A 21,652-nucleotide genomic window follows, 5' to 3' on the forward strand; every position below is an offset into this window, starting at 1 on the left:
TGATAACCAATTGGACGCATAACTGCTATTTCAAACATGTAATGCAAGCTCTGTGTCTCAAAAGAACAGTTGTTTTGGTCTCTGAGAATCAAAATAAAACAAAACAGGCTAAATACTTGTTGAATGACATGTAAGCCCTAAACTCGGATATTGTCCCTCAACTAGGTTTTGGAAGAAATCCAAGATCTTCAAGATTACTGAAAATGCTACATCTTGAACTTCAATTCTGTATTGGTTGGTAATATTTTGCCGCGGTGATTGAATATCATGAAGTCCAGGTTGGCTGGTAAGTAAACAATCCTGCATTTCGATATAGAATGACATCAGGATGAAAACCATGATGCGTGTTTGCTATATCTGTCTTATGTCAGCATAAGCGTGATCTGTATATGTGTGTGATGTGAGAAAAATAAATAAATTCACCTGCAATTGGCTATTTAGCCCTCATGAGAGAGGGAGAGGGGGGATAACTAAATAAATTCACCTACGATTGGCTATTTAGCCCTAACATAGAACTTATCGCAGGTTCACTGTATTACCTTTCTATAAAGGCTAACAGAAAAGTCTAATTTTTATCAAAACTGACTTCACTAAGCCCCATCAATTATCAAATTCTTAATAACAGTGTTATTGTAACAAAACAAAAAATCTCTTACAAAGAAGTTACTTCAAATGATGTATAGCTCTGTTATTTGAACGTGTCACTGACAGCCAGAACCTGACAAGTGACAGGTGCAGGTAGCTGTTATTGACGAGAAATAAAAAAGTGCCGCATCAGCAGCGTAACTTTATTTTTACAAGGTTTCTGTGGTACACATCAGCTATGTAACTTTTCTGTGTGAGACTTCTGCGTCACTGCAGCACTCCTCATTTAATAATTGCACAACCCGTTGATCAAGAGTAAAGAAAAGAAAGATGGATGTTAACGCTGAATTCATGGATGCAGTGTCGAAGTTGACTAAGATACTCCAGAGATAATGAATGTGGGTCATCGTCATTTAGGCATTTTTACATTTAACTGGAGGTTCCTACCAACAGTTATGCATTCACCCTTTCTCATGCATTTTTCTAGCTAGTGCATCTGAATAGGCTTCTTAATGCAGGTGCTAAAAAGGGAGAACTTTTAGGAAGCAATCAATTAAAAATATTTGAATCACTTGAGATCACAAGTTTGTAGTGGAAACATCATTTTTTTCTCAAACATTTGTGTAAATAAAAGCCCATGAAGGAAAAGGAATAAAAAATTATTGAGCCTAAGCATATTTAAAGCCCATCTTTTGTTTTGTGATTAGACCAACTCAAAATACTTTAGCATTAGTAATTTTCAATATGAACTTAACAATTTAGAGCCCTTTAATGATCAGCTTTATTAGTTACACAGCATAATCAAGAACAGAAATCCTCAATTTTGTAAATGACTTCCATAAAAATATTAGAGAGTGGATTTTTAACTTCAATGAAAATATTAGAGAGTGGATTTTGCGATAAGGCTCTGGCTCATACTGTACCCTGTTTTCTTTTCTAAACCAAAGTATTTTGTTTCTGTGTTGCTTAATTCCAAGCTATTGCATAACTTAAGAATCTATTACATTACATGTAAGTATACATAAGCATGTCAGGAAAGGAGAGATGTGGACTTTTCCCTACAAGCACAATATCGTAGCCCCTAATCTCACCCTAAGCAACCCTCTTCAGTAACCCATCAAGAAAGCTAGACCTCCCTGCTCCTCCAACTGCTCATTGAATGTTGTTCAACAGCTTACTTCCACTTTGTTTTTCTGTTTGCTCACCTTTTCTAATGGAACTACTTTTTCTTTTTCCCATCAAGCCACATATGAATGACAATGCCACAAGGTCTAAGTAATCTATCATACTATAAGGCCATGTTTTGTGAGGAAAAGCCCAATACAATAATGTGCACTGGTCACCTCTTTCCTACATTGAAGATGAATAGAAGTTATAAATTATTATTTAAGTTTCCATTGGAACTTCCTTCCATCAACTTTTTTTCATGGCCTGTTTTCATCAAAATGTCTCTTTGCAATCTGCAACTTGCAGAATTTTCCAGAGCCTTTCACAGTAGTTTCTGTTATATACACTATTATTGTGGACATGCACATGCATATGACTTTAAAAGAGTCAGAAATATTGAGAGAAAGCCGCTGTCAGTAATGTGAAACAAAATACAAGTTTTGCTGAGAAAGGAATCCTGGTACTCAAGAGAGTGTGTAGTGGGACGGTGGGCCCTCTATCCGGAAAAATATTAAAAAAGTGGAGTCCAAAATTGAGGTGGAGTCCAAAGTGAAGAGTTCCCAATATAATAGATGCTGGCATCTCCATCCAGTGCCTTATGACAATTGAGTGCCTAGGCATGCATGTCATTAGCTATTTAGAATATTTAGCGAAAATGAGATGGATGTTCAGGCTGGAATTTAAGACACCAAGCAACATGCCAAAAACACACCAGATCCAACCCATCCCACTTCAAACATAAATCAACTTGAGGCTTTTGTGTTTCACAGGGCTAAGAGGTGCAACTACAGATACAGAAATTCTTGGTCATCCGCTCACTTAAAACTTATTATTGCTTAGGATTTATATAAATCTAACTGCTATCCATTATCCATTAGCCACAGATTATAGGAAACAATATTCCCACTCCAACATCCAGAGTTGATAAGAATTGAGAAACAACATGGACTCAAGCACAAGACCATCAAAGCATACTGGGATTCTGCCCCTTGATGAATCTTATAATTATTTTATCAGAGAAACAATATCAAATCTGTAACAATTATGCATTAGTGGTTGCTGAAAACAAGTAATTGCTGGGCAACATCATAAATCAAAAGCAAAAATCCAGTTTTGAACAAATAGCAAACGCAAAATCAGCGCAATAATCTATAAGTAAAGATATAAGGGAATATACCTATTCTCATCCGAATCAGGGAGTATGGAGAGGAACTTCGCGGGCACGGCTAGCCCTGCCCACGTGCACAAAGCTAACCCCAGAAGCAGCTCCACCACAACCTTCGAAAACCAAACCAAGAATCCATAAACGCCAAAAATTTCATCATATGTAACAAAACCACGCATAAATGCCAAGAATTTGAAAGACGGAAAAAGGATTTTTAGCAAGAAAGTTGAAGAAAAACGGGGAGCGAGAGCGGTGGCCACACATTCATCGGAGGACCGGAGAACTCCTCCTCCACAATCTTCAGCATGCCTCTGTCTGCAGCAGAAATTGATAGAAAAGAGGAGATTAAGAACAAAAATCAATGGAGTGAAACCCTAATTGTATCGATCCACTCTCAGAAGAAGAATCGGAAGAGAAACGAGGAGTTGGACTTACATTGGATGGTGGAATAGGCAGCGTGGGCGAGAATAAGGCCGCCAAAAACCCCGACCACGAATCCAACTCCCATCTCTGCAGGCTCTTCGAATCTAGTAGCTCGCACAGAGAGAGAGAGAGAGAGAGAGAGAGATTTGGGGGAGAGACGGCGTTACGGATGGGCTTTGTTTGGCCTCAGGCCGGTCCGGTCGGTCGGAGCATCGGTTTTTTTTTCCTTCCGTGGTTTGGACCGAGACTGAGCCGTTGGGCGCAATGGGTTCGGATTGGACTCTGTCCAACCTGGGCTGCACCCTGAACTTTACGCAAATACTGAACATGATAACCTGACTTCTAAATCATGAGCTAATTGCAGATTGGTTACAAAATAGAACCAATTCGCAATATAAGTCTTCTAATTTGGGAAGATGAATGAGCCAAGATGTAAGTTCCATCATATACATATTTCATACTTCCTTATTTTTTTTAATATACAATGCTCCTACTCCTTTGCATCAATAAATAAACCTCTTTATACAAGACAGAATAACAAAATATAAAAGCACTTTTAATTTATCTTTCTATCTTTCTCCTCTCTATCTTGGTTACAAATTATAAATATTAAAATTAATAAGTCGGCATAATGCAACTTTTCATTATATTTTGATCGAGCTCCACTCGTTAAGAAAAGGGCGAATTATGGACTATGAACTACGAGAACTAAACCAAAGAAACCATGCCATACTTTTAGGCAAAGTACTACCGGTCGACTTTTGGACTTATTAACCATGCTCAAATTATATCAAAACTGCTGTTAGCTTATTTATTAAACTTATAGAAGATTATCCACTAAGACAGAGGCATCGCTTGGTTTTCTTTTCCATTGTTGTAATTCTGGAACTTAAATGCCTAGGGCACTCGTAGAAGAACTAGAACTGCAGGAACCGCAGGTTAGCATGCAAAGAAGCCTTTGAACCCTACTTTTGGGGCTGTCTTTGAGCAGGGAACCATGAAGCTTTGTTATCGGACTTGAAATTGGTTAATAGGGTCTAGAACTCTAGATGTGAGAATACATCCATATAAAGGTGGCCCTGTAATCTCGGATATCTGTAACCAAAGCAAAAGAGACGTTTTCCTTCCAATGAAGATCCATTCATCAATACAGGGCAGTGTTCTCATTTCTCAATGAGTTACCACAGCTCTGTAAGAAGAGCTCTTTGAGCTTATATTACCCAGAAGCTCCTAAATATCTTCTTAACCACCATTACATCACCCACCATCCTAAAACAGGATATCCTTGGTCGGCATGATAGATAGCAGTCACAGACATAAATCTACAAAATGGCAAACACCGACCGGCACCTAGCATTAATAATAAAAGATTAGGAAGCACAAATGAGAACATTTATGCAGCCAAACTTGGGCGAATATTTCCTTGCAACCTCAATAAATCTCAGCAGGGATAACCACAAGATGTTCTCATATCAAAATTTGCGGAAAAAAACCATTGAAGCCTGATTTGCTCATTTGTCAATACTTGATAAACTCAAACCCCCTTTGCAACTGCTTACTGTATCATTGCAGAGCAAACTAGAAATATTAGCTTGTAGACAGCACTAAACCAATAGTAATATAACATTGCATGTCATAAACATTAAAATGCACATTGAACTCTGTACATGTATACAATTTATAACAGAGATTATAGTTACTGAGATTATTAAGATATTATCATTATATACAACATATATAGCTTCAGAGGTAATTGAGCATCGCCTTGTCATGGCTCATCCAAATGTCTTTTCACTACTATAGCAAATGTAAAGGAATCCATCTTCATCTTTATAAGACTCGTACATCGTGTCCATGAGGCTTGCTGTAAAACAGATGTTGAAAAGCACATGTAAGCAATTCCGACCTCACAAAATGCATTAACAATATGTAACCAAGATAATAAGACAATCAAACTATACCAGTTTGAGGTAAGGTATTCTTAACAAACACAAAGAGTGCTTTCCCAGGACTAAGATGCAGTCTGCCACTTAGTATGTGAATAAATTGCCCAACTGACATGTCTCGGGGAACCAGATACCTGCAACGGGACAGTACAGGCAACATTCAGGCTAAGTTATCTGAAGAACAGCTTTCCTGCATGGAGTTGGTTAAGCAGAAGGTGAATGTCTAAATTCTATTATAAGTTGCTGGCATTGTCTATTATTTTCCTGGTTAGCCATAGCATTTGTTCTCTATATTAATGCAATAAATTCACTGATCCAATAAAAAATTACATGACGTAGAATCTTTCCACAAAGTCTCAAACAATTAGTAAACACATAGCTACATCTCCATATTACAGGTCCTAGGCATTTCATCATCATCCAAGAGTTTGTCTATAGAGTGTTTCATCCAAGAAAGTTTTCTCCCAAAGATATCTTGCTCAGTTGGTTCAATGAGCAAAATGGTTTGGATTTTGGGACAAGATATAATAAAAAAATGTAAACTGCTATTAACTTTTTATAAAGAAAACTGTCCCTCAAGTTAAAATTTAGGCTTTGTTCGGAAAGGAAACAAATTGACTTCACTGGGAGAAAACCAAAGCACATAAAGCGAAAAAAAGAATGTCATATTGCTTGGTAGAACCAGGTTTTCTAATATGGTGGATAACCATGCAATTGTGAACCGATACAATAAGATTCACCTTCAAACAGTATAAAATAAAAATTTTCCAATTCAACATATATCTTAAGAAATCAACAAACCAACAAAGAGCTTTCTAGTAAGGATTGCTGTGTTGGAATCTGGGCCCGAACCGGTTTCCGGCGGCACGGTTCGGTACGCCCCCGTGCCATTCCATGCCGGGCCCATGCTAACATAGTAGAGAGGGTGGGGGAGAGGGAGAATGAGAGAAAGGAAAAGAGAGAGAGAACAGGAAGAGAGGGAGGGAGAGAGAAGACCGGCGGAGTGCATCTCGACACAATAGAGAGAGTGGAAGAGAGGAAGAAAGGGAGAGAGGAAAAGAGAGAGGAGGGAGGGATGAAGAGGGAGAGGGAGGAAGGGAGAGAGAGAAAAGGAGGGCGGTGGGGGGCCATGGAGCTACACGGAGGGGCGGAGGAGGAGCTCCACCTCTGGTTTCCTTATTTCGTTTGAAATAGGGACGAAGAGGGAGAGGGAGGAAGGGGGAGAGAGAGAAGAGGGCGACGGAGGGCCAGGGAGCCACGTGGAGGGGCGAAGGAAGGGCTCCGCCTCTGATTTTTCTATTCATTTGAAATTGGGATCCCAAATAGGGCCTCTTTTTATTTTCAAAGTTTTGAAGGAAAGTCGGCAAACCCCTTGCCAAAAATTAAGTGAAGTCGGCAAGAAGTTTGCCAATTTCACTTAAAAAGTTCGAAAATAAAAAAAGGTCCCCTCTAGGACCCCTATCCGAAATAGAGGAATCGAAGGCGGAGCCCCTCCTTTGCCCCTCCGCGCAGCTCTCCAGTCCTCTGTGGCCCCCCGTCGGCCGGCAGCCACCCTCCCTCTCTTTCTTCCTCTCTCTCTCTCTCTCTCTCTCTCTCTTCCTTTCTTTCCTTCTCCCTCTCCCCCTCTGTCGCCGGTTTCTCGTTTTGGTAGCCGGAACTATTCTAGTCCGCCACCGGTACAACTCCGTATGCCCCGAACCAGGCAGTTCGCCATGCTTCCAAGCTAAATCCAGTCCGATAGGCAAGAACATATAGTGGAGGCCATTTGGAAAAAATCCCAAAAATCAATGGAGAATGTTAAGAGGAGTTTGAGCAAATTGTCAAAGAAGAAATATGGCCTTCAAGGTGTGAGATAATAATCAGATTTAACAAAATCTAAGAAGCTGGGACAGCATGCACACCAGCAAATTTAGATAAGCAAATAAATAGAATGGAGGTCTTGAATCTTTCATTGAGTGCAGTTGGCAAGGGCATAGCCCCCCAAGAGTGGAAGCTCTGAGACAGGTGATAACAAAGGACACTACTTGACTGCTACTGCAGGTACATGTCAAGAAATGATCAAAAAGGCTGTATTTGCTGAGATTTGGGAGATCTTCTCGTAATGCATTGCTACTTAAGTGGGGGATGCGCTGCAAATACTAGTTTGGCTCATTATTGTTGTGATAACGGCCTATACAGAAAGGAAATGCTTAAATAGTAATATGAAGCAGTAACGTGAACACAAGCCTTATATAAAGCAGCGACATGTACAATTCCCAAATTCACAGGACATACATCTTTCTAATTCTATCCCAAATAAACTGGGTTTACTGGTTAACTGGTCGATAACAAATTTCAATTTACAGATCTGAACGAAAACCAACTAACTAACATATAAAACAGAGACAATGCACAATTCCCAAAATCACAAAACGTACCCACTCCTTCTGACTCTATTCCAACCAAACTAGGTTTACTGGTTACTGGTAGTTCAAATTACAGATCTGAACCCAAACCAAGTAAAATAGCATATCAAATACCATGATAGAACTAAGAAAATTATAAAATTATACAACAGGTTAGCTAGGGCATGGTTAAATTATGCTGATCCACTTTCTTACTTTTTGGCATTAAAGTTTGATCCACTTGCCTTTTGTTGTTCTCTCAAAATCACTTATAAAAGGAAGGAAATAGTTGGGCCTCTCATATGAAACTTTTGCCATTTATTTTTCTCTTGCTTTCTCAGCAACCAAACCGAGCCTTAAAACCACCCTTGTGAGTACAAGCGGGCATTTGGTCTAGTGGTATGATTCTCGCTTAGGGTGCAAGAGGTCCCGAGTTCAATTCTCGGAATGCCCCAACTTTTTATCTTTTTAAGCTTGTCTTCCCCTCCACTGAAAGAGAGAGAAAAAAAAAGAGGATTCTTGGGACACAAAAACATTAAGCACCATAATAAGGACTAGTAAGGACTAAGATTCCATGGAAAAGACGAATTTATGCTTTGCAGGCCTGGCAGGGGCTAGCTGAAGTTTTGCATGATTTAAGAAATGCCTAGCCCTCATTCACCTGAGTGCCGAGAATGTGGTGAAACTAGATATTACAGTATTCTCACCACTGACCTGGACTTCAATTTAATTTTGTCATTTTTTTTTTTTTTTGCTAATAAAAAGGGATAGGGGGAGGAAGGGACAAGCCCATCCCCGCGTAGCAGCCCCCACTGGGCCCCCGCCCCGCCAGGAGAATGTTCGATGCGGGCAGAAATGGCCGTGTATTGGGCACCCCGACCGGTTTTACTCATACCCTCCCCACCCGTGGGCCCGGCTCAGCTACTCCTCTGAGCTCTGGCTCGAGTCCAACGTGTGAGTACGTCACACCCGGCACCACCCCGGCTACTAGTGGTTCAAGAGCGGTCCTACACCACAAGTCCAAGCAGTGGCCAAAGTAGTGAGCTCCGGTCCACAATTTAATCGTCGCCGCAGCGATTCGAACTTGGGACCTTGTGGTTAGAATTGCTGCCCAGTACCACTAGGCTACCACCTTGGTGGCAATTTTGTCATCTTTTGACTACTCAAAAACTCCTAATCTTGATATGCACCATAAAAATATTATAAATCACGCAGAAGCTTAAAATTACAGTTTTCCAGTAAAGTTCATGCCCTAGAAGGAAAAGCATAAACACATTTCCAGAACCAACTTATCTCCATATACATTGTTAAGAATCATGCAGTTCCCAATGGTTTACAGTCAGGGAGATTGATGCAGGAAAATATGAAAGCGAGAAACAGAAAAGATTGTTAATAAAAAAAATCCGAATGTGGAAACAGGAGGGAAACATGAATATGAGGTAGGAAAAATATATTAAAGAAAATGCACATGAAAATGTATAGAAACCATAGGGAACCTGGTGCGGACACCAGTGCCAGATTAGCCGGTCGCCACAGGATCCAACCAGCTCAGTAAATCCCAGCCAATTTAGCCAGCCTGATTTTATTTTAAATTGATTTATTTTAGTTGGGTTTATTTTATGTTGATTGGGTTTATTTGCATATTGTCATTTTAGGGCCTTTTTGGAATTTTTTTTATTTATAGGAGTTTATTTGTTATTTTGTGACCCTATATATATGGATCCATGCTCATGTTTAGGATTTGATGGATGAATGATGAATGAAAATTAGCCTCTTTGTCTTCTTCTTCCTCCTTTCTCTTCTTCTTCCTCCTCCCTTCTCTTCTTCCTCTCCTCTCCTTCTTCTCTCTTTCTCCCTCTTTTCTCCTACTATCCTGCATCAACTTTGGTATCAGAGCACCCAATTTTACCTTTGTTGCCAAAACCCTCTTCTTTTCTGGGCTGTTGTGGGTTAGGCTACGGAAAAACCCTTCTGCTGCCTCCTCCCTCTCTCTCGGATCTCACACCAGAAAAAGGGGAACAGCTCCTTCGTTGGTTGGCCCTTCCACGTCGCCGCGCCCGCACCCACCGCCGCCACCGTCCCTCAACCCCGCCACACCGCCGGCATCTGCCGACTCTTCGCCATGCCGCCGCTCTCCCTTCCAGCTGGGAGGTGCCCCCCCCCCCCCCCCCGAGTCTTCCTGTCTAAGTGGAAAAAAAAAAGGAAAACCCCGTTGCTGCCTCCCGTCGTCCAGATTTGAGGAGAGGAGGCCACTTCCCTCCGTCGCCACTGGCATTTTCCTCACCCGGGCGTCGCCGTGCTCCACGTGACACGTCGCCGCGAAAGCCGGAGCAACCGCCTCCAACCACCCACGAAGGAGACGATGAACATTAACGGGTATGATCCAAACCCACTAGAAAAAGAAAAGAAAAGAAAAGAAAAAGGAAAAAAAACCTGTTTCGTCTTCCTCCCTTGGTGGTCTCCCCTCCGCGACCACCCGCAGCGTCGTCCGCCCTCACCGTCGCCGTCCCCGCTGCTCCCGCCTCCGCCTTTGCCCACGCCGATCTGCCTTGCCGCGACCGCCCTCGCCACCGTCGCCACAGGACCACTGCCGCCGCCTCGCCTCATCGTTCCCCGGCCACTGCCAAGTCCGCCACTCCTCGCCGATCCGCCCCCTTCCGCTGCACCCGCCACCACCGCCTTCTTTTTCCTCCCACTCCTTCGGGCCCAACAGCTGCCGCCTCCCCCATTGCTTCCCCCCCCCCCAAACCCCCTTCCGCTTCCTTCCTCCCTCGGAAACTCCACGTCGCCGCCCGCCCTCCTTCCTCTTCCTCGATCGCTCCTCCCTTCCTCTCCATGTTCACTCAAGGGTTTCATCAGTAAAACCCTCTCCACACCACATCTGGCTCATTCCCCCCTCTTCCCTCTCTTTCTTCCTTCACAGGCTGACTCAATGCACCATCCCACCTGTCCTTCCTTTCGGGCCCAACAAGCCCGAAGACCCACAGGCCCATTTGGCCCCACCTTCTTTATTTCATAGGCCCGAGCCCAAACAGTTTAACCCATCCGGGCCCACCCACACCACAGGCCGTTCCTCTTTATTTTTCGGGCTCGACAGGCCCATTTTCACAGCAGGCCCGATGAGTTGCTACGCACATATCTAATTGGAGCCCTTTGACAAGTGTACTTGCTACGCCGTGCTTTTGGTCGTCGCCCTAACCCAGGTCAGGTTTCTTTCCTTACTGAAAATTCTATTTGCTTATCTAAATTTAGTATCAATTAACTCTTAAGTGCTCTATTGATACTGTTTTCTGAAAAAAAAATTAACACACTCACTCCAGACAACACCAAAACCCTAGTAGTGGCCTATTTTTGTTATTAATTGTAGGGCTACCTAATCTTTGGGAGTCTTTGAGGCTCTGTGCAGCCCTATAACACACTGAAACTAGTAGTATCTGACTGCAACTACTTGTCTGGATTTATTACGTAATTTTACGCTGATTTCAATTGCTAGAGTTAGCTTCCAATTATATTAAGCATATACGTTGCATTTTAAATATCATTTTCTTGCATTAGGTCTGCCTAGGAATCACCACTGTCTTAGCATTAGGGGGCCAAGCATTATTTAGCACCCTCGGTATATGCACCTTCATTGTGGTCGTGTTGTCTCCCAGTTCGAGTCCCAGCTGACCATGGATGACTGCATCAACACCCTAATAAAGGCAGTCGAAAACTTAACCACAGTGTCCACTCAGGCCCATGCCAGACTAACCTCAGCTGGGGCTAACCTTCAGAGGATTATGGGATCCAAAGAAGGTCGTGTCTCTCATTTGGAGGCCCAGAGATCGAAGATGAAACCCTAGACTATCTAGGGTCAGTCCGACAAGGTCAATTTGACACTAGTTCTTTCCCAGGCTATCCTCAAACCTTCCCTCGTCATAGAGGACAAGGTCCTTTTCCTAATGTCAATAGAGGTTATCGATACAACATAGAACCCAGAGGGCCCCGTGATCATAATGAGAATGTGCTTAAGAGCATTAGGGTTGAGGCACCCACCTTTGATGGTCGCCTTGACCCAAAGATTTTTTCAGACTGGCTACACGAAATGGACCACATCTTTGAGTGGTACAATTTGTCTGACAACAAAAAAGTCCGGTTTGCCAGAATGAAGCTCATTAGTCAAGCTAAGCTTTTTTGGCAAAACACTGAACAGCTTTTGGCTAGAAGACGTCAACCTGCCATAATTGATTGGACAGAAATGAAGGAAAGGCTTACAGAAAAATACCTACCCCTTAACTATCAAGACGATCTCCTTAACCAATGGAACACTAAGTCCACATTTATAAGGCGCTCGGACACACGGAGCACTTCCATGGGCCCTAATTCCTCAGGGTCCAAACCTTCTGTAGGGTACTCTACCCCTAGACTCCCTCCTGCCCCTATCCCAAGCCGAGACACTAAAGGCAAGAAAATCCTTGGTGAGCCTTCTAAAGCACATTCCAAATTTCAGTGCTATAAATGCCAAGGTTTTGGTCACGTTGCCTCCCAATGTGCTAACAAATCTCTCGTTATTGCTCAGCAAGAGCAGAAACGTGACATAGATGATTTGGAGGAGCAAGTCTATGAACCAAACCTCAATCACATTCAGTTGCACCCGCATTATACCTATATCAGTTGCACAGTCAGAGAGAGAGTTTGACCAGTCCACTATGACTGTAGTGCATGGTTACAAGGCTAAGAAATTTTCAGATTTCTTGTCCATGTCACCCCATATTAGGATTTCCGAGTCTGCACATGCACTAACACAGCACATCCATGAGTTGCGTCAAGAAATCCATAAGGGCATTCATGCACGTACTGCTCAATCTAAGGTGCAAACTAATTTCCACAGGCATACCAAAAATTTTCAAACTTGGGGTTACGTAATGATCCATCTTAAGGAATTGCAGTCTCTTAGTATTGGACCATTCAGGGTGTTGCACAAGGATGGCACTGACGCCTATGCCATTGACTTTCCATTTGATTTTGGTCATAGCCTTACTCTTAATATTAAAGATTTGGTTGCAATCCCTGATGACTCTTTTGCTACACTCTCCTGCGCCTGATGTTTATCCTATTAGTGATTTCATGCCATCTTCGTTTACTTTTCTCCTCCATCGAGCACAAAAAGAGTATATTGATTCTATTTTAGCCAAACAAATAGTTTTTACCAGTGATGGAGACATCCAGCATTTTCTGGTTCGTCGGCGAGGACGACCAAAGTCCGGTTACACTTGGATCCAGCGCAAGGAGATACCGCCAATTGATCCGGACTTGTTGGAGTACTACGGGGGCTTTACCGAGCCGCTTTCGTCAAGGACGACTTCTTTCCATCCGGGGAGAGTTGGTGCGGACACCAGTGCCAGGTCAGCCAGTCGCCATAGGATCCAACCAGCTCAATGGGTCCCAGCCAATTTAGCCAGCCTAATTTTATTTTGAATTGATTTATTTTAGTTGGGTTTATTTTATGTTGATTGGGTTTATTTGCATATTGTCATTTGGGTTTATTTGCATATTGTCATTTTAGGGCCTTTTTGGGATTGTTTTATTTGTAGGGGTTTATTTGTTATTTTGTGACCCTATATATATGGGTCCATGCTCATGTTTAGGATTTGATGGATGAATGATGAATGAAAATTAGCCTCCTCGTCGTCTTCTTCCTCCTCCTCCCTTCTCTTCTTCCTCCTTCCTCCTCCCTTCTCTTCTTCTTCCTCCTCCTTCCTCTTCTTCTGGTTCTCTTCTTCCTCTCCTCTTCTCTCTTTCTCCTCTTTTCTCCTACTGTCCTGCATCAGAACCACTTGGAAACTAATTTATGTGTACCGATAAAGAAACTTCTGTTTTGCTAGTATCTACCGTCTCTCTACAAGAAAAAAAATAAAAAGGATGTAATGTATGACACCATTTTGTCAAGCCCATTAACAATTTTTAATTCATGTTTTCTCCTTCTCCATATCCTTTGTTTCTGACCCGGCCTCCCCTGGCTCTTCCACCGTCCGGGCTCCCTCTCCTCCCTATGCTCCCCGGCGCAGGCCTACCACGCTTCGCGCCTGCGGCGTTTTCGCCATACGGACTTTGCCAGTAGTGCCATCCTCCCCGCAGGCTGTCTGTATGGGTGGGTTGTCCCTTGCTGCTACGTTCTGTTAGGCGCTATGAATTACAGAAAATTAAGTGGAGTTCATATGAGACTATCGGCTCGGCTAAGCGAAGACGAAGGAGAGCATCCGTGTAGCTAAGCAGATTGCTGGTATTAAATATAAAAGGGCGGGGGCGGGGGCAGGGGCAGGGGCAGGGGCGGCGGGCGGGGGCAATTAGGACTGACCTTATCATCGAATCTCACCGCCAAAAGAGGAAGAAAGAAGAGGTGCATGGTGGATGATATTGAAAGAAAGGCCTTTTAGATGTTTTAATGGGGTCGTGTGTGGCAGCTGGTATAGATGATGAAAGGCGGGCCGCTTGAACCGGGACCTATTCTCTTAATAGGCGGCAAGCAAAGCTGAATAGGAAAGGGGGCGATTGAAGAGTGCCTTTTTTAGTCATAAATCATATTTTTTCCTATCTAAGCTATTGAGGCCTCAAACTCAACCGCTTATAAATTCTTTGTGTAATACTCACTTGTAAAACCTTTCTCTGATCTCTCTCGAGAAAGTTGGAACCATCTCAATGGAAGATTTTTGAGCTGCCAACGGATCCACGAGATGATGAATGGGGTCCAAATCACTTGACTCCTGCCCCGCCTTCTTAACTCCATGGAGCCCTATGGAGTCAGGGGTACATAGGAGAAAGAGAGAAAGAGAGAAAAATCCTAAATGCAGCCGTTCCATTATTATACAATACCACTCGCTTAAGCCGAATCGCTTTCAATGTCAGCTGGATTGCCTAGTTGATTCTGAGTCTGATTTGCACTCGTAAGGCTTTCTTCCCCCTTGGGCTGGGCTCAACTCACTACTAGGAAGATAGAACATCTCAATTTCACGAGATTGACTTTTCTTAATTAATGAATAACTCTTTCTTCTTCGAGGTCGATTGGACTCTTTCGACGGAAGCAGTAGCTACGCACCAGGAGATCTCGGATGCCCCACCGAACGACTCGCATGAGTTGCCTATGTCAAACTCAGCATCGGCCTTAACCCAATTACGAGAACTTGAAATCCTGGAGGTCCCCACCGAAGGGAGCCTCTTCTTTTCTTCACCGGTGTCTTCATTCGGCAGAGCGTACGAGAGCTCTACTCGAGGCAAAACCCTCTCCCGAATAGGTGTGAATTGGTTGGTGCAGCATAGCATGAGCGGCTTAGTCTTTCGCTTATCATCTAGGGCTTAGGCCTCAAAACATTGGGTTGGAGTAGATGATTGGCAGGAGCAAGGGGCCAAAATGGTCTCCCCCCCCCCTCCTTGTCAGTTGTCACATCCCTTTCTTCAGCACTTACCGGTTGGGAATCTAGCTCCCAACTATTTCCTTCCTTTCCAATTTACGTTTTGGAGCTAGTTTGACAGTAGAATCACATAATTTCCCAATTCAGTTTCCCTGAAAACTCCAACCTAAGTGGAAATTGGTTCCTCAGTAACTAAGGCAGCACTGCTTATTCATAGATCTATCGTTATTACTGTTGAATAGTCTGATATCGGATATATTAGGGACTCTAGATGGTCTACAAAACTCGTGGGTTCATCCACCTAATACCAACATTTTGGGTAGGATATTAACATGGTCTTAAAGCCAGCTATCCCTCTTTCCTACCATGCCTCCACACTCCCACCTACTAATTCATGTGTCACCCCTCTAGTTCTGACCATCGGGCTCAACATGTGAAAGAAGGGCATTGAAGAATAGCCTTGCATCGGATATATTAGGAACTCTAGTTGGTCTCAAATACTCATGGGCCCATCCACTTAATAGCTTAAACTTCTAGGTTGGACTTTAACAATTATAACACAAAAGAGGAGCAGGAATAGAAGGGGATCTTACACTCTCATAAACAAACTTGAAATCAAAATTTGATGAATTTGTCTTATGTTGCTTCTCTACATATCAAATGAGAAGTCAACAGCAATACATGTACAGATCAGCTTTTCAGAAATTGAAAGGTACAAAGGCAAGAATCACAAAGAAGATACGAGTTGTATGAAAAAGATATGGTATATTATATAAACAATGAATAGGCACATATACCCCGAACATCAACTAATCTTAGATATTGATGAGCAAGATTCTACGTCCGCTTCTCTTTCCCAAAATGGTTATGTTCTAATAGTCCTACCTACAAAAGCAGTAATTCTTGCCAATATTCCACAATCAATAACAAAGTGACAGAGGAGCTAAACTATTTATTCATATCAATAATAGCAATTGACTGTAAACGGAAAAGCAGAATCAAAGTTGTTTTAAGGGGTACAATAGAGAAGATAAAAGGTCATACTTTCACCCAAATAAAAACAAAAAAGACAAAGTGACATGTCATCACCTGTCTCTCTCCATAAATTATCTACCCTCTTTCAGAAAAACTGTCACAAAACAAGTACCTAACCACCAGCCACACATACTTTGATATTTCATGTCACTCAACTGTTAATTCAGATCTTAATGTTAACAACCCTTCTGCCTCCCCTTTTTTTTCAAGAATAAAAAAGGAATATTGCCTATGAAACCAATTAAACTGCAATCAAAAGGTTCACCTTCAAAACCAGAATCAAGACAATCACATCCCTACATGCATCACTCCAATTTCACTTATCAAGGGGTATTCAAGCTCCCACACATGCACACAGAGGCACTCACATGAGAATGCAAACAAATTGAGAAGAATGAAGGAATACACAGACATCATCCAAAACACATGTATGCCATGAGATTTCCATTTATAATATGCATTTCCACTTTTCTTTTGTGGGGGTTACATCCTTGTGCAATGGGTGCAAACACGACAGAATAGGACTTAAGAATGCAAATTATCACTATGAAACAACAAAGGTTAGAATGGTATTGTCCTTTCTTGATCATCACCTATAATCAATGCCGAAGGCCTCCTTCAAGCTATAGTAATGGACTAGATATGCTACTTTCATTTCCCTCCTGCACTAATAGAAAAGTTTTCTTCTGTCGTTTTTACGATTCAAAGCCAGAGACGACGCCTTATCATCAAAAAGAAAACTACGCATATTGTCGTTGGCAAAATAAGAAAATGATTGAGGAGAGGTGTGGTAATTACACTTTCTTGCAACATTTAAGATTTGAGCGGACTCAAGTCCATCAAAAGGTAACACTGGAAGAATATCTGAGAAATGCATAAGACAAAAATTCTAAATAGAAAGTATAAACTGGTATGAAGCAAACTCAGAGTTCTACTTACTTTTTCTTTTCCATCTCTGGAAGATCACATCTTGTGAATCTTTCAACAATAACCTTAAAAAAAATAAATTACCAAAAGTAAAAATTAGTTCCAATAGCATAAAATAATTTTCATCTCAAAAAAATTCTAACTACTACAATCAAGAGATATGTATAAAGAATTCAGCCATATATCAGGTGGTAATTGCATATGATGCAGTTTGCATGCTGACAAGTTCCATTTCCAGCCAACATTCCTTATATTACTTAATTATATGTCTTTATCTTGGATGTTCTGCTCATAGTTGTTATAACTGAAAACAAGCAAGGGAAGTGCAAGCAGGAGAAGGCCAGGTAAGATGATTCATTAAAAAAAATATTTAGCCGTTTAGGAACACAAACAAAATTCAAGCAAACTTATAAAGTGCAAAAATCATGCAAGGACTAAAATTAGTGTGGTATGGTAAATTAAAATTGTGTGCAATGAATTAGATGAAATTTTTAAAAGCAATTCATGCTAGCAAAATCATGAGCTTCTTATAAATTTTAGTGAACTCTTCATGCAGTAGCTTCCCATGTCAAATCATATGTAAAACCATAATCCTTTCCGATCTTTGCCAGTCAAACTGAATATTTTCAGCCCTAACTCATTTCCCTTCCACAATTTTTTTTTTTTTGGCATGGTTCTTGAAAATAGTGTGTGTCCTTCTTCCATAACTTGCATCGTCATGTCTCAACCTGAGTTTCGCATAAACTGCTTAAAAAGTGCTGTCCCTCATACACCACGCCTCACATCCCTTGAAGTTTCTTTTGATTCTTTTTTCCAAAGGAGGGATTGGTCATCTCGATGCATAAGTTTTAATGAGATGAACCAAGATATCAGTTACTTCAGACGTATCCAAGGTGGGAAAGTTTGAAAACAACAGATATTTTCTGAGATCTCAGCCGATATGCTAGGACCAAGATATGAAAATCTCGGATGATATGTTAAATCCGAGATTAGAAACTATAGTTAGGCATTGATTTTGAAATTTATTGAAAGTCAATTTAAGACTTTGAGGGAGTAAAAAAGGTATTTGAAAAATCGGTTATCGTATCAGCTGGCATCCTAATATTTAAGTTTATACTTGCTACGGTAACAGGGGCCAAGCTTTTCTACATGTCATACTGGAGGATGCTGGACACTGATATAAACCGAGATCCTAGCCAAGATGCAAACCTTGCATCAACCCCCAAACTCCAAGCGATATTGAATTACTTGCACAAGTTGGCAACTTCAAGAATTAAAATGCCATTATAATTCTTTCAACAATTAGCACTACATATGACTGGAACTACTTACTGACACAAAAATATTCAAAACAAATTGAGTATAGACAGCCTAATGATATATAAAAGATAAGGAAAGTGTTTTGCACTGATCAGGTAATACAACAAAATACTAAATGAGTCACTAACTTATTCATGTAAGACTTGGACATGCTCACATAGTAACTATTGGACCAACAAAGAAATATTAAAGAAGAACTGAGCCTATCTCGACAAAAGTGAACTATGTGTCCTAGGGAATTTATGTCACATTCATTTCTTAGTCTCTTGGACAGGTGTACCAGCTGTTGTTGAGCATTGTAGCATCTTAATGGGCAAGTCATGCATGAATATGTGCATCCAGCATGCACTATATGCAACCATTTGGCACATCATGCACAAAACCGTGAGCTCCCAATGAATAGATAATTCAACAAAATCCTTGTTTATCTATGTTTCCAACGATGTCAATGTCTTCAAAAGAAAGAAGGCTTGGGCATCATAATAAATCTGCTACCGCAATTATTCTATATGAGAATCAACGAAAAGCTTCAACTTGGAATCTACCATGTTCAGATCCCTATATCACGTAACAAAAAGGAACACGTTAACCATATTTGATTACAACTCGACAAACAGATCAAAGATGCAGAGAACCATAGCTAGCAGAACCTCAGCACCAAATTCATCCAATTTCCTTCACGCATCAACAGTGCACGAAAGAATCTGTACTCCTATAAACATCAATTTCTGGAAACACGACCTCCCCTTTCTAGCCTCAGTCAACTTCTTCACTCATAAAAAAACGCAAGAAACGCTTTTCTTTTTAAAAGAAAACAACATATATATCATCCGTAGCATATCGACCCCATTCTATCATCAATTCGGCAAGGTCTAAGACCAATAAGAAAAAGGGGAAATCTAGATGTCACACACCGGTACTCGATCGGGGTACTTGGCAACAATGTCTCTCGATTCCTCCAGCCGCTCCTCTGCAACAGATAAGTCATCAGAAAAATAGGTGCATACCAAGAAAACTAAGGGAAGAAAGGCAAAAGAGGCGAAGAATAAGAAGATGATTCAAAGGATAATTGGGAGGAGATGACGAACCGAAGGAGAATTCTTCCTTGAAGGGCCTCATCTGCTTCTTGGGAAGATCGGAGACGAGAGGTCGGAATTAGGGGTGGGGTTAGGGTTTGCAATTGAAGGAACGGTTTATCGCCTGGAATTGGGGAAATTCGTAACTCCCTCTCTCACATCATCTATTATTCTCCGCGTTACTCAGTCGGAGGGCATTAAAATAATTAAAAAAACATTAACCGTCCAAATAAGCATCAACGGTCACCTAGAGTTACCAGTTTACCAGGGAGCCGGTCACCCAGAATGGCATTTGTTGTAATTTACGAGCAATGTAGGACTAACTCAGAAAAGGGGAAAGAGACCATTTTCCCGCCGTCCGATCCAGCGTCGACCCTCCACCTTGGATCTCTCTCAAGATTGTCAATTCTGTCGAGTTTTACTTGATAAAGCACTACTCAGCTGTGGGAATCCATGAGCTCGTGTGGGTTTCATCCTTAAAACTCCTTTCTCTGCCCATCCATGCGGCTTTATTAAGCTATTAGAAGTTGCAGTTGTTGCTTCGTGCATAGTTTGCACATCCACTAATACAAGCATCCAGCTTTCAACAACTTCACCATTAGTATGTCTTCAGCCGATGTTGCATACGGACTACAATTCTCTATTCAACAAATATGTGATATGCTTTCTAGGCCAAGCATGTATGTAGTGTAAGGGCCCACATTTTTCTGTTGGGCCTGGGCCGGCCCGCGAGCTACGGCACCGGCCCAACCCATGTGAAAAGAGAGGGAGACTTCCGAACATAGTCTTCTTCCTCCTCTGTTCCTACCCCGCCCCGCCCCGCTCCGCCTCGCCCCAAATCCATTGGGGAAGGAGGAAAATGGGAGATCAAATCCTATCTAATTTAAGACTAGTTTCGCTTATTAAATGATCCCTTTCCCTTTTCTTTGGGCATCAACCAAGAGTTCTTCCAATATAGACTTGAATTTCTAAGCTTGCACCCCACTGGCAACGCCGAGGCCAATGATCATGGGGCGGCGCCAACCATGGAGTGCCGTCGTCAAGCTTCTTCTTCTCTCTCCTCCTTCTTTCTCTTTCCTCTCTTGGTTTCTCTATACTGAACTCTCTCTCTACTGGATTTTCTCTCTCTATAGGCTTTCTTTCTCTACTAGAATTGTTTCTCGCTCTAGATTTTCTCTCTAGTTGGGATTTCTCTCTCCAGCTTGATTCGGAGAGATCATTGTTTTTGGAGGATTGCTAGATAGTCCTAGGATGCTAGGTGCTGGTGGATCCTTTAGATGATCAATAGAGGATTCTAGGTTGTCAGATACCCCGGATAGTTTTAATGTTGACTTGGTTCTGTAGGAGAACAATCTCTTGGACGAGAGGACGTTGAGCAGGGTTCTGTGCATCTTGCTTCATAGATCGTCGTATGAGCGGGTGATTAGTCTCCTTAAGTTTTTAGCAAAGAGGTAAGAATTCTTGTACACCGACCTGCATGATATAAATACTTTTATACCTATAAATGTATGATATGCTATGATCCAGATAAGTAAGAAGCAAAATCTTATATTAAATTATATTTTTCGTATGTGCTTGTGATTGGTATCATGATGGATGCATGTATGCACATAACCTACACTTGTATAATCAGATTTATGGATGTGGTGCTATATACTAACCTTGTTATTACTGGTTCGCCCTGTCACAGGCTGGAAACGTGACCATGGTTAGTCTAAAGCTAAAAATAAAAAGGGATTGATGTGTGGATGTAATTTTAATTAAATGAACATGGACTTTAGGTCGTCTCGTTATTATTGGTTTGCCCCATCACAGGCTCTAAATATAACACCATTGGTTTGCCCGTCATAAACTCTAAGTGTGACACTATTAGTTTGCCCGTTACAGGCTCTAAGTGTGACAGTATTGGTTTGTCCGTCACAGGCTCTAAATATGATACTATTGGTTTGTCCGTCATGGGCTGGAGATGTGACCGAGATGTTGGGGTATGTGGAGACCTTTGGTGATGAAGAGAATTGAAGGAGAATCAATTCTGCATAGTTCTGTCTGGCGGACTGTCAGAGTCGACTCGAGCTACAGTCGAGTCGACTCGGGAATAGTCGAGTCGACTCGAGGCCTGTCGAGTCGACCCGAGAGGAGAAAAGCCGCAAAAACTATGTTTCTGTCTGGACTGTCAGAGTCGGCTCGAGCTACAGTCGAGTCGACTCGAAGCATCGTCGAGTCGACTCGAGCCACA

At 41.9% G+C, this 21,652-nt stretch overlaps 2 protein-coding genes and 1 non-coding gene across 3 annotated transcripts; 1 reads left to right on the top strand and 2 right to left on the bottom strand.

Moving 5' to 3' along the window:
* LOC103721593 (membrane magnesium transporter-like protein) lies at positions 1-3,702 on the bottom strand. Its single transcript, XM_008811860.6, has 4 exons — positions 3,353-3,702; positions 3,180-3,232; positions 2,930-3,030; positions 1-300 (listed from the first exon to the last, which is right to left on the bottom strand). The coding sequence occupies exons 1-4, from the start codon at positions 3,423-3,425 to the stop codon at positions 207-209; spliced, it is 321 nt and encodes a 106-aa protein (XP_008810082.3). The 5' UTR covers positions 3,426-3,702; the 3' UTR covers positions 1-206.
* A 1,243-nt stretch (positions 3,703-4,945) lies between these two features.
* Positions 4,946-19,587, bottom strand: LOC103720158 (autophagy-related protein 8i-like). The gene is made up of 5 exons (XM_039119244.3): positions 19,429-19,587; positions 19,255-19,310; positions 17,033-17,085; positions 5,302-5,420; positions 4,946-5,204 (listed from the first exon to the last, which is right to left on the bottom strand). The coding sequence occupies exons 1-5, from the start codon at positions 19,457-19,459 to the stop codon at positions 5,116-5,118; spliced, it is 348 nt and encodes a 115-aa protein (XP_038975172.1). The 5' UTR covers positions 19,460-19,587; the 3' UTR covers positions 4,946-5,115.
* On the top strand, positions 8,053-8,124 carry TRNAP-AGG (transfer RNA proline (anticodon AGG)). Its single transcript has one exon. It is a non-coding gene; the product is annotated as a tRNA-Pro (tRNA).
* Positions 19,588-21,652: the final 2,065 nt, after the last annotated feature.

The sequence above is a fragment of the Phoenix dactylifera genome, chromosome 2, assembly GCF_051530095.1.
Source record: "Phoenix dactylifera cultivar Ajwa chromosome 2, Ajwa_hap1_PhDact_Kaust_v1.1, whole genome shotgun sequence".
Classification (NCBI taxonomy): Eukaryota; Viridiplantae; Streptophyta; class Magnoliopsida; order Arecales; family Arecaceae; genus Phoenix; species Phoenix dactylifera.

Coding starts and splice junctions, on each gene's coding strand:
- LOC103721593 (XM_008811860.6), bottom strand. CDS start 3,425: ATGGGAGTTGGATTCGTGGTCGGGGTTTTTGGCGGCCTTATTCTCGCC. Junction 3,233..3,352: donor TGCCTATTCCACCATCCAAT/GTAAGTCCAACT, acceptor TTTCTGCTGCAG/ACAGAGGCATGCTGAAGATT. Junction 3,031..3,179: donor TCTCCGGTCCTCCGATGAAT/GTGTGGCCACCG, acceptor TGGTTTTCGAAG/GTTGTGGTGGAGCTGCTTCT.
- LOC103720158 (XM_039119244.3), bottom strand. CDS start 19,459: ATGAGGCCCTTCAAGGAAGAATTCTCCTTCG. Junction 19,311..19,428: donor CAAGGAAGAATTCTCCTTCG/GTTCGTCATCTC, acceptor TATCTGTTGCAG/AGGAGCGGCTGGAGGAATCG. Junction 5,421..17,032: donor CCAGAGATGGAAAAGAAAAA/GTAAGTAGAACT, acceptor GTCCCGTTGCAG/GTATCTGGTTCCCCGAGACA.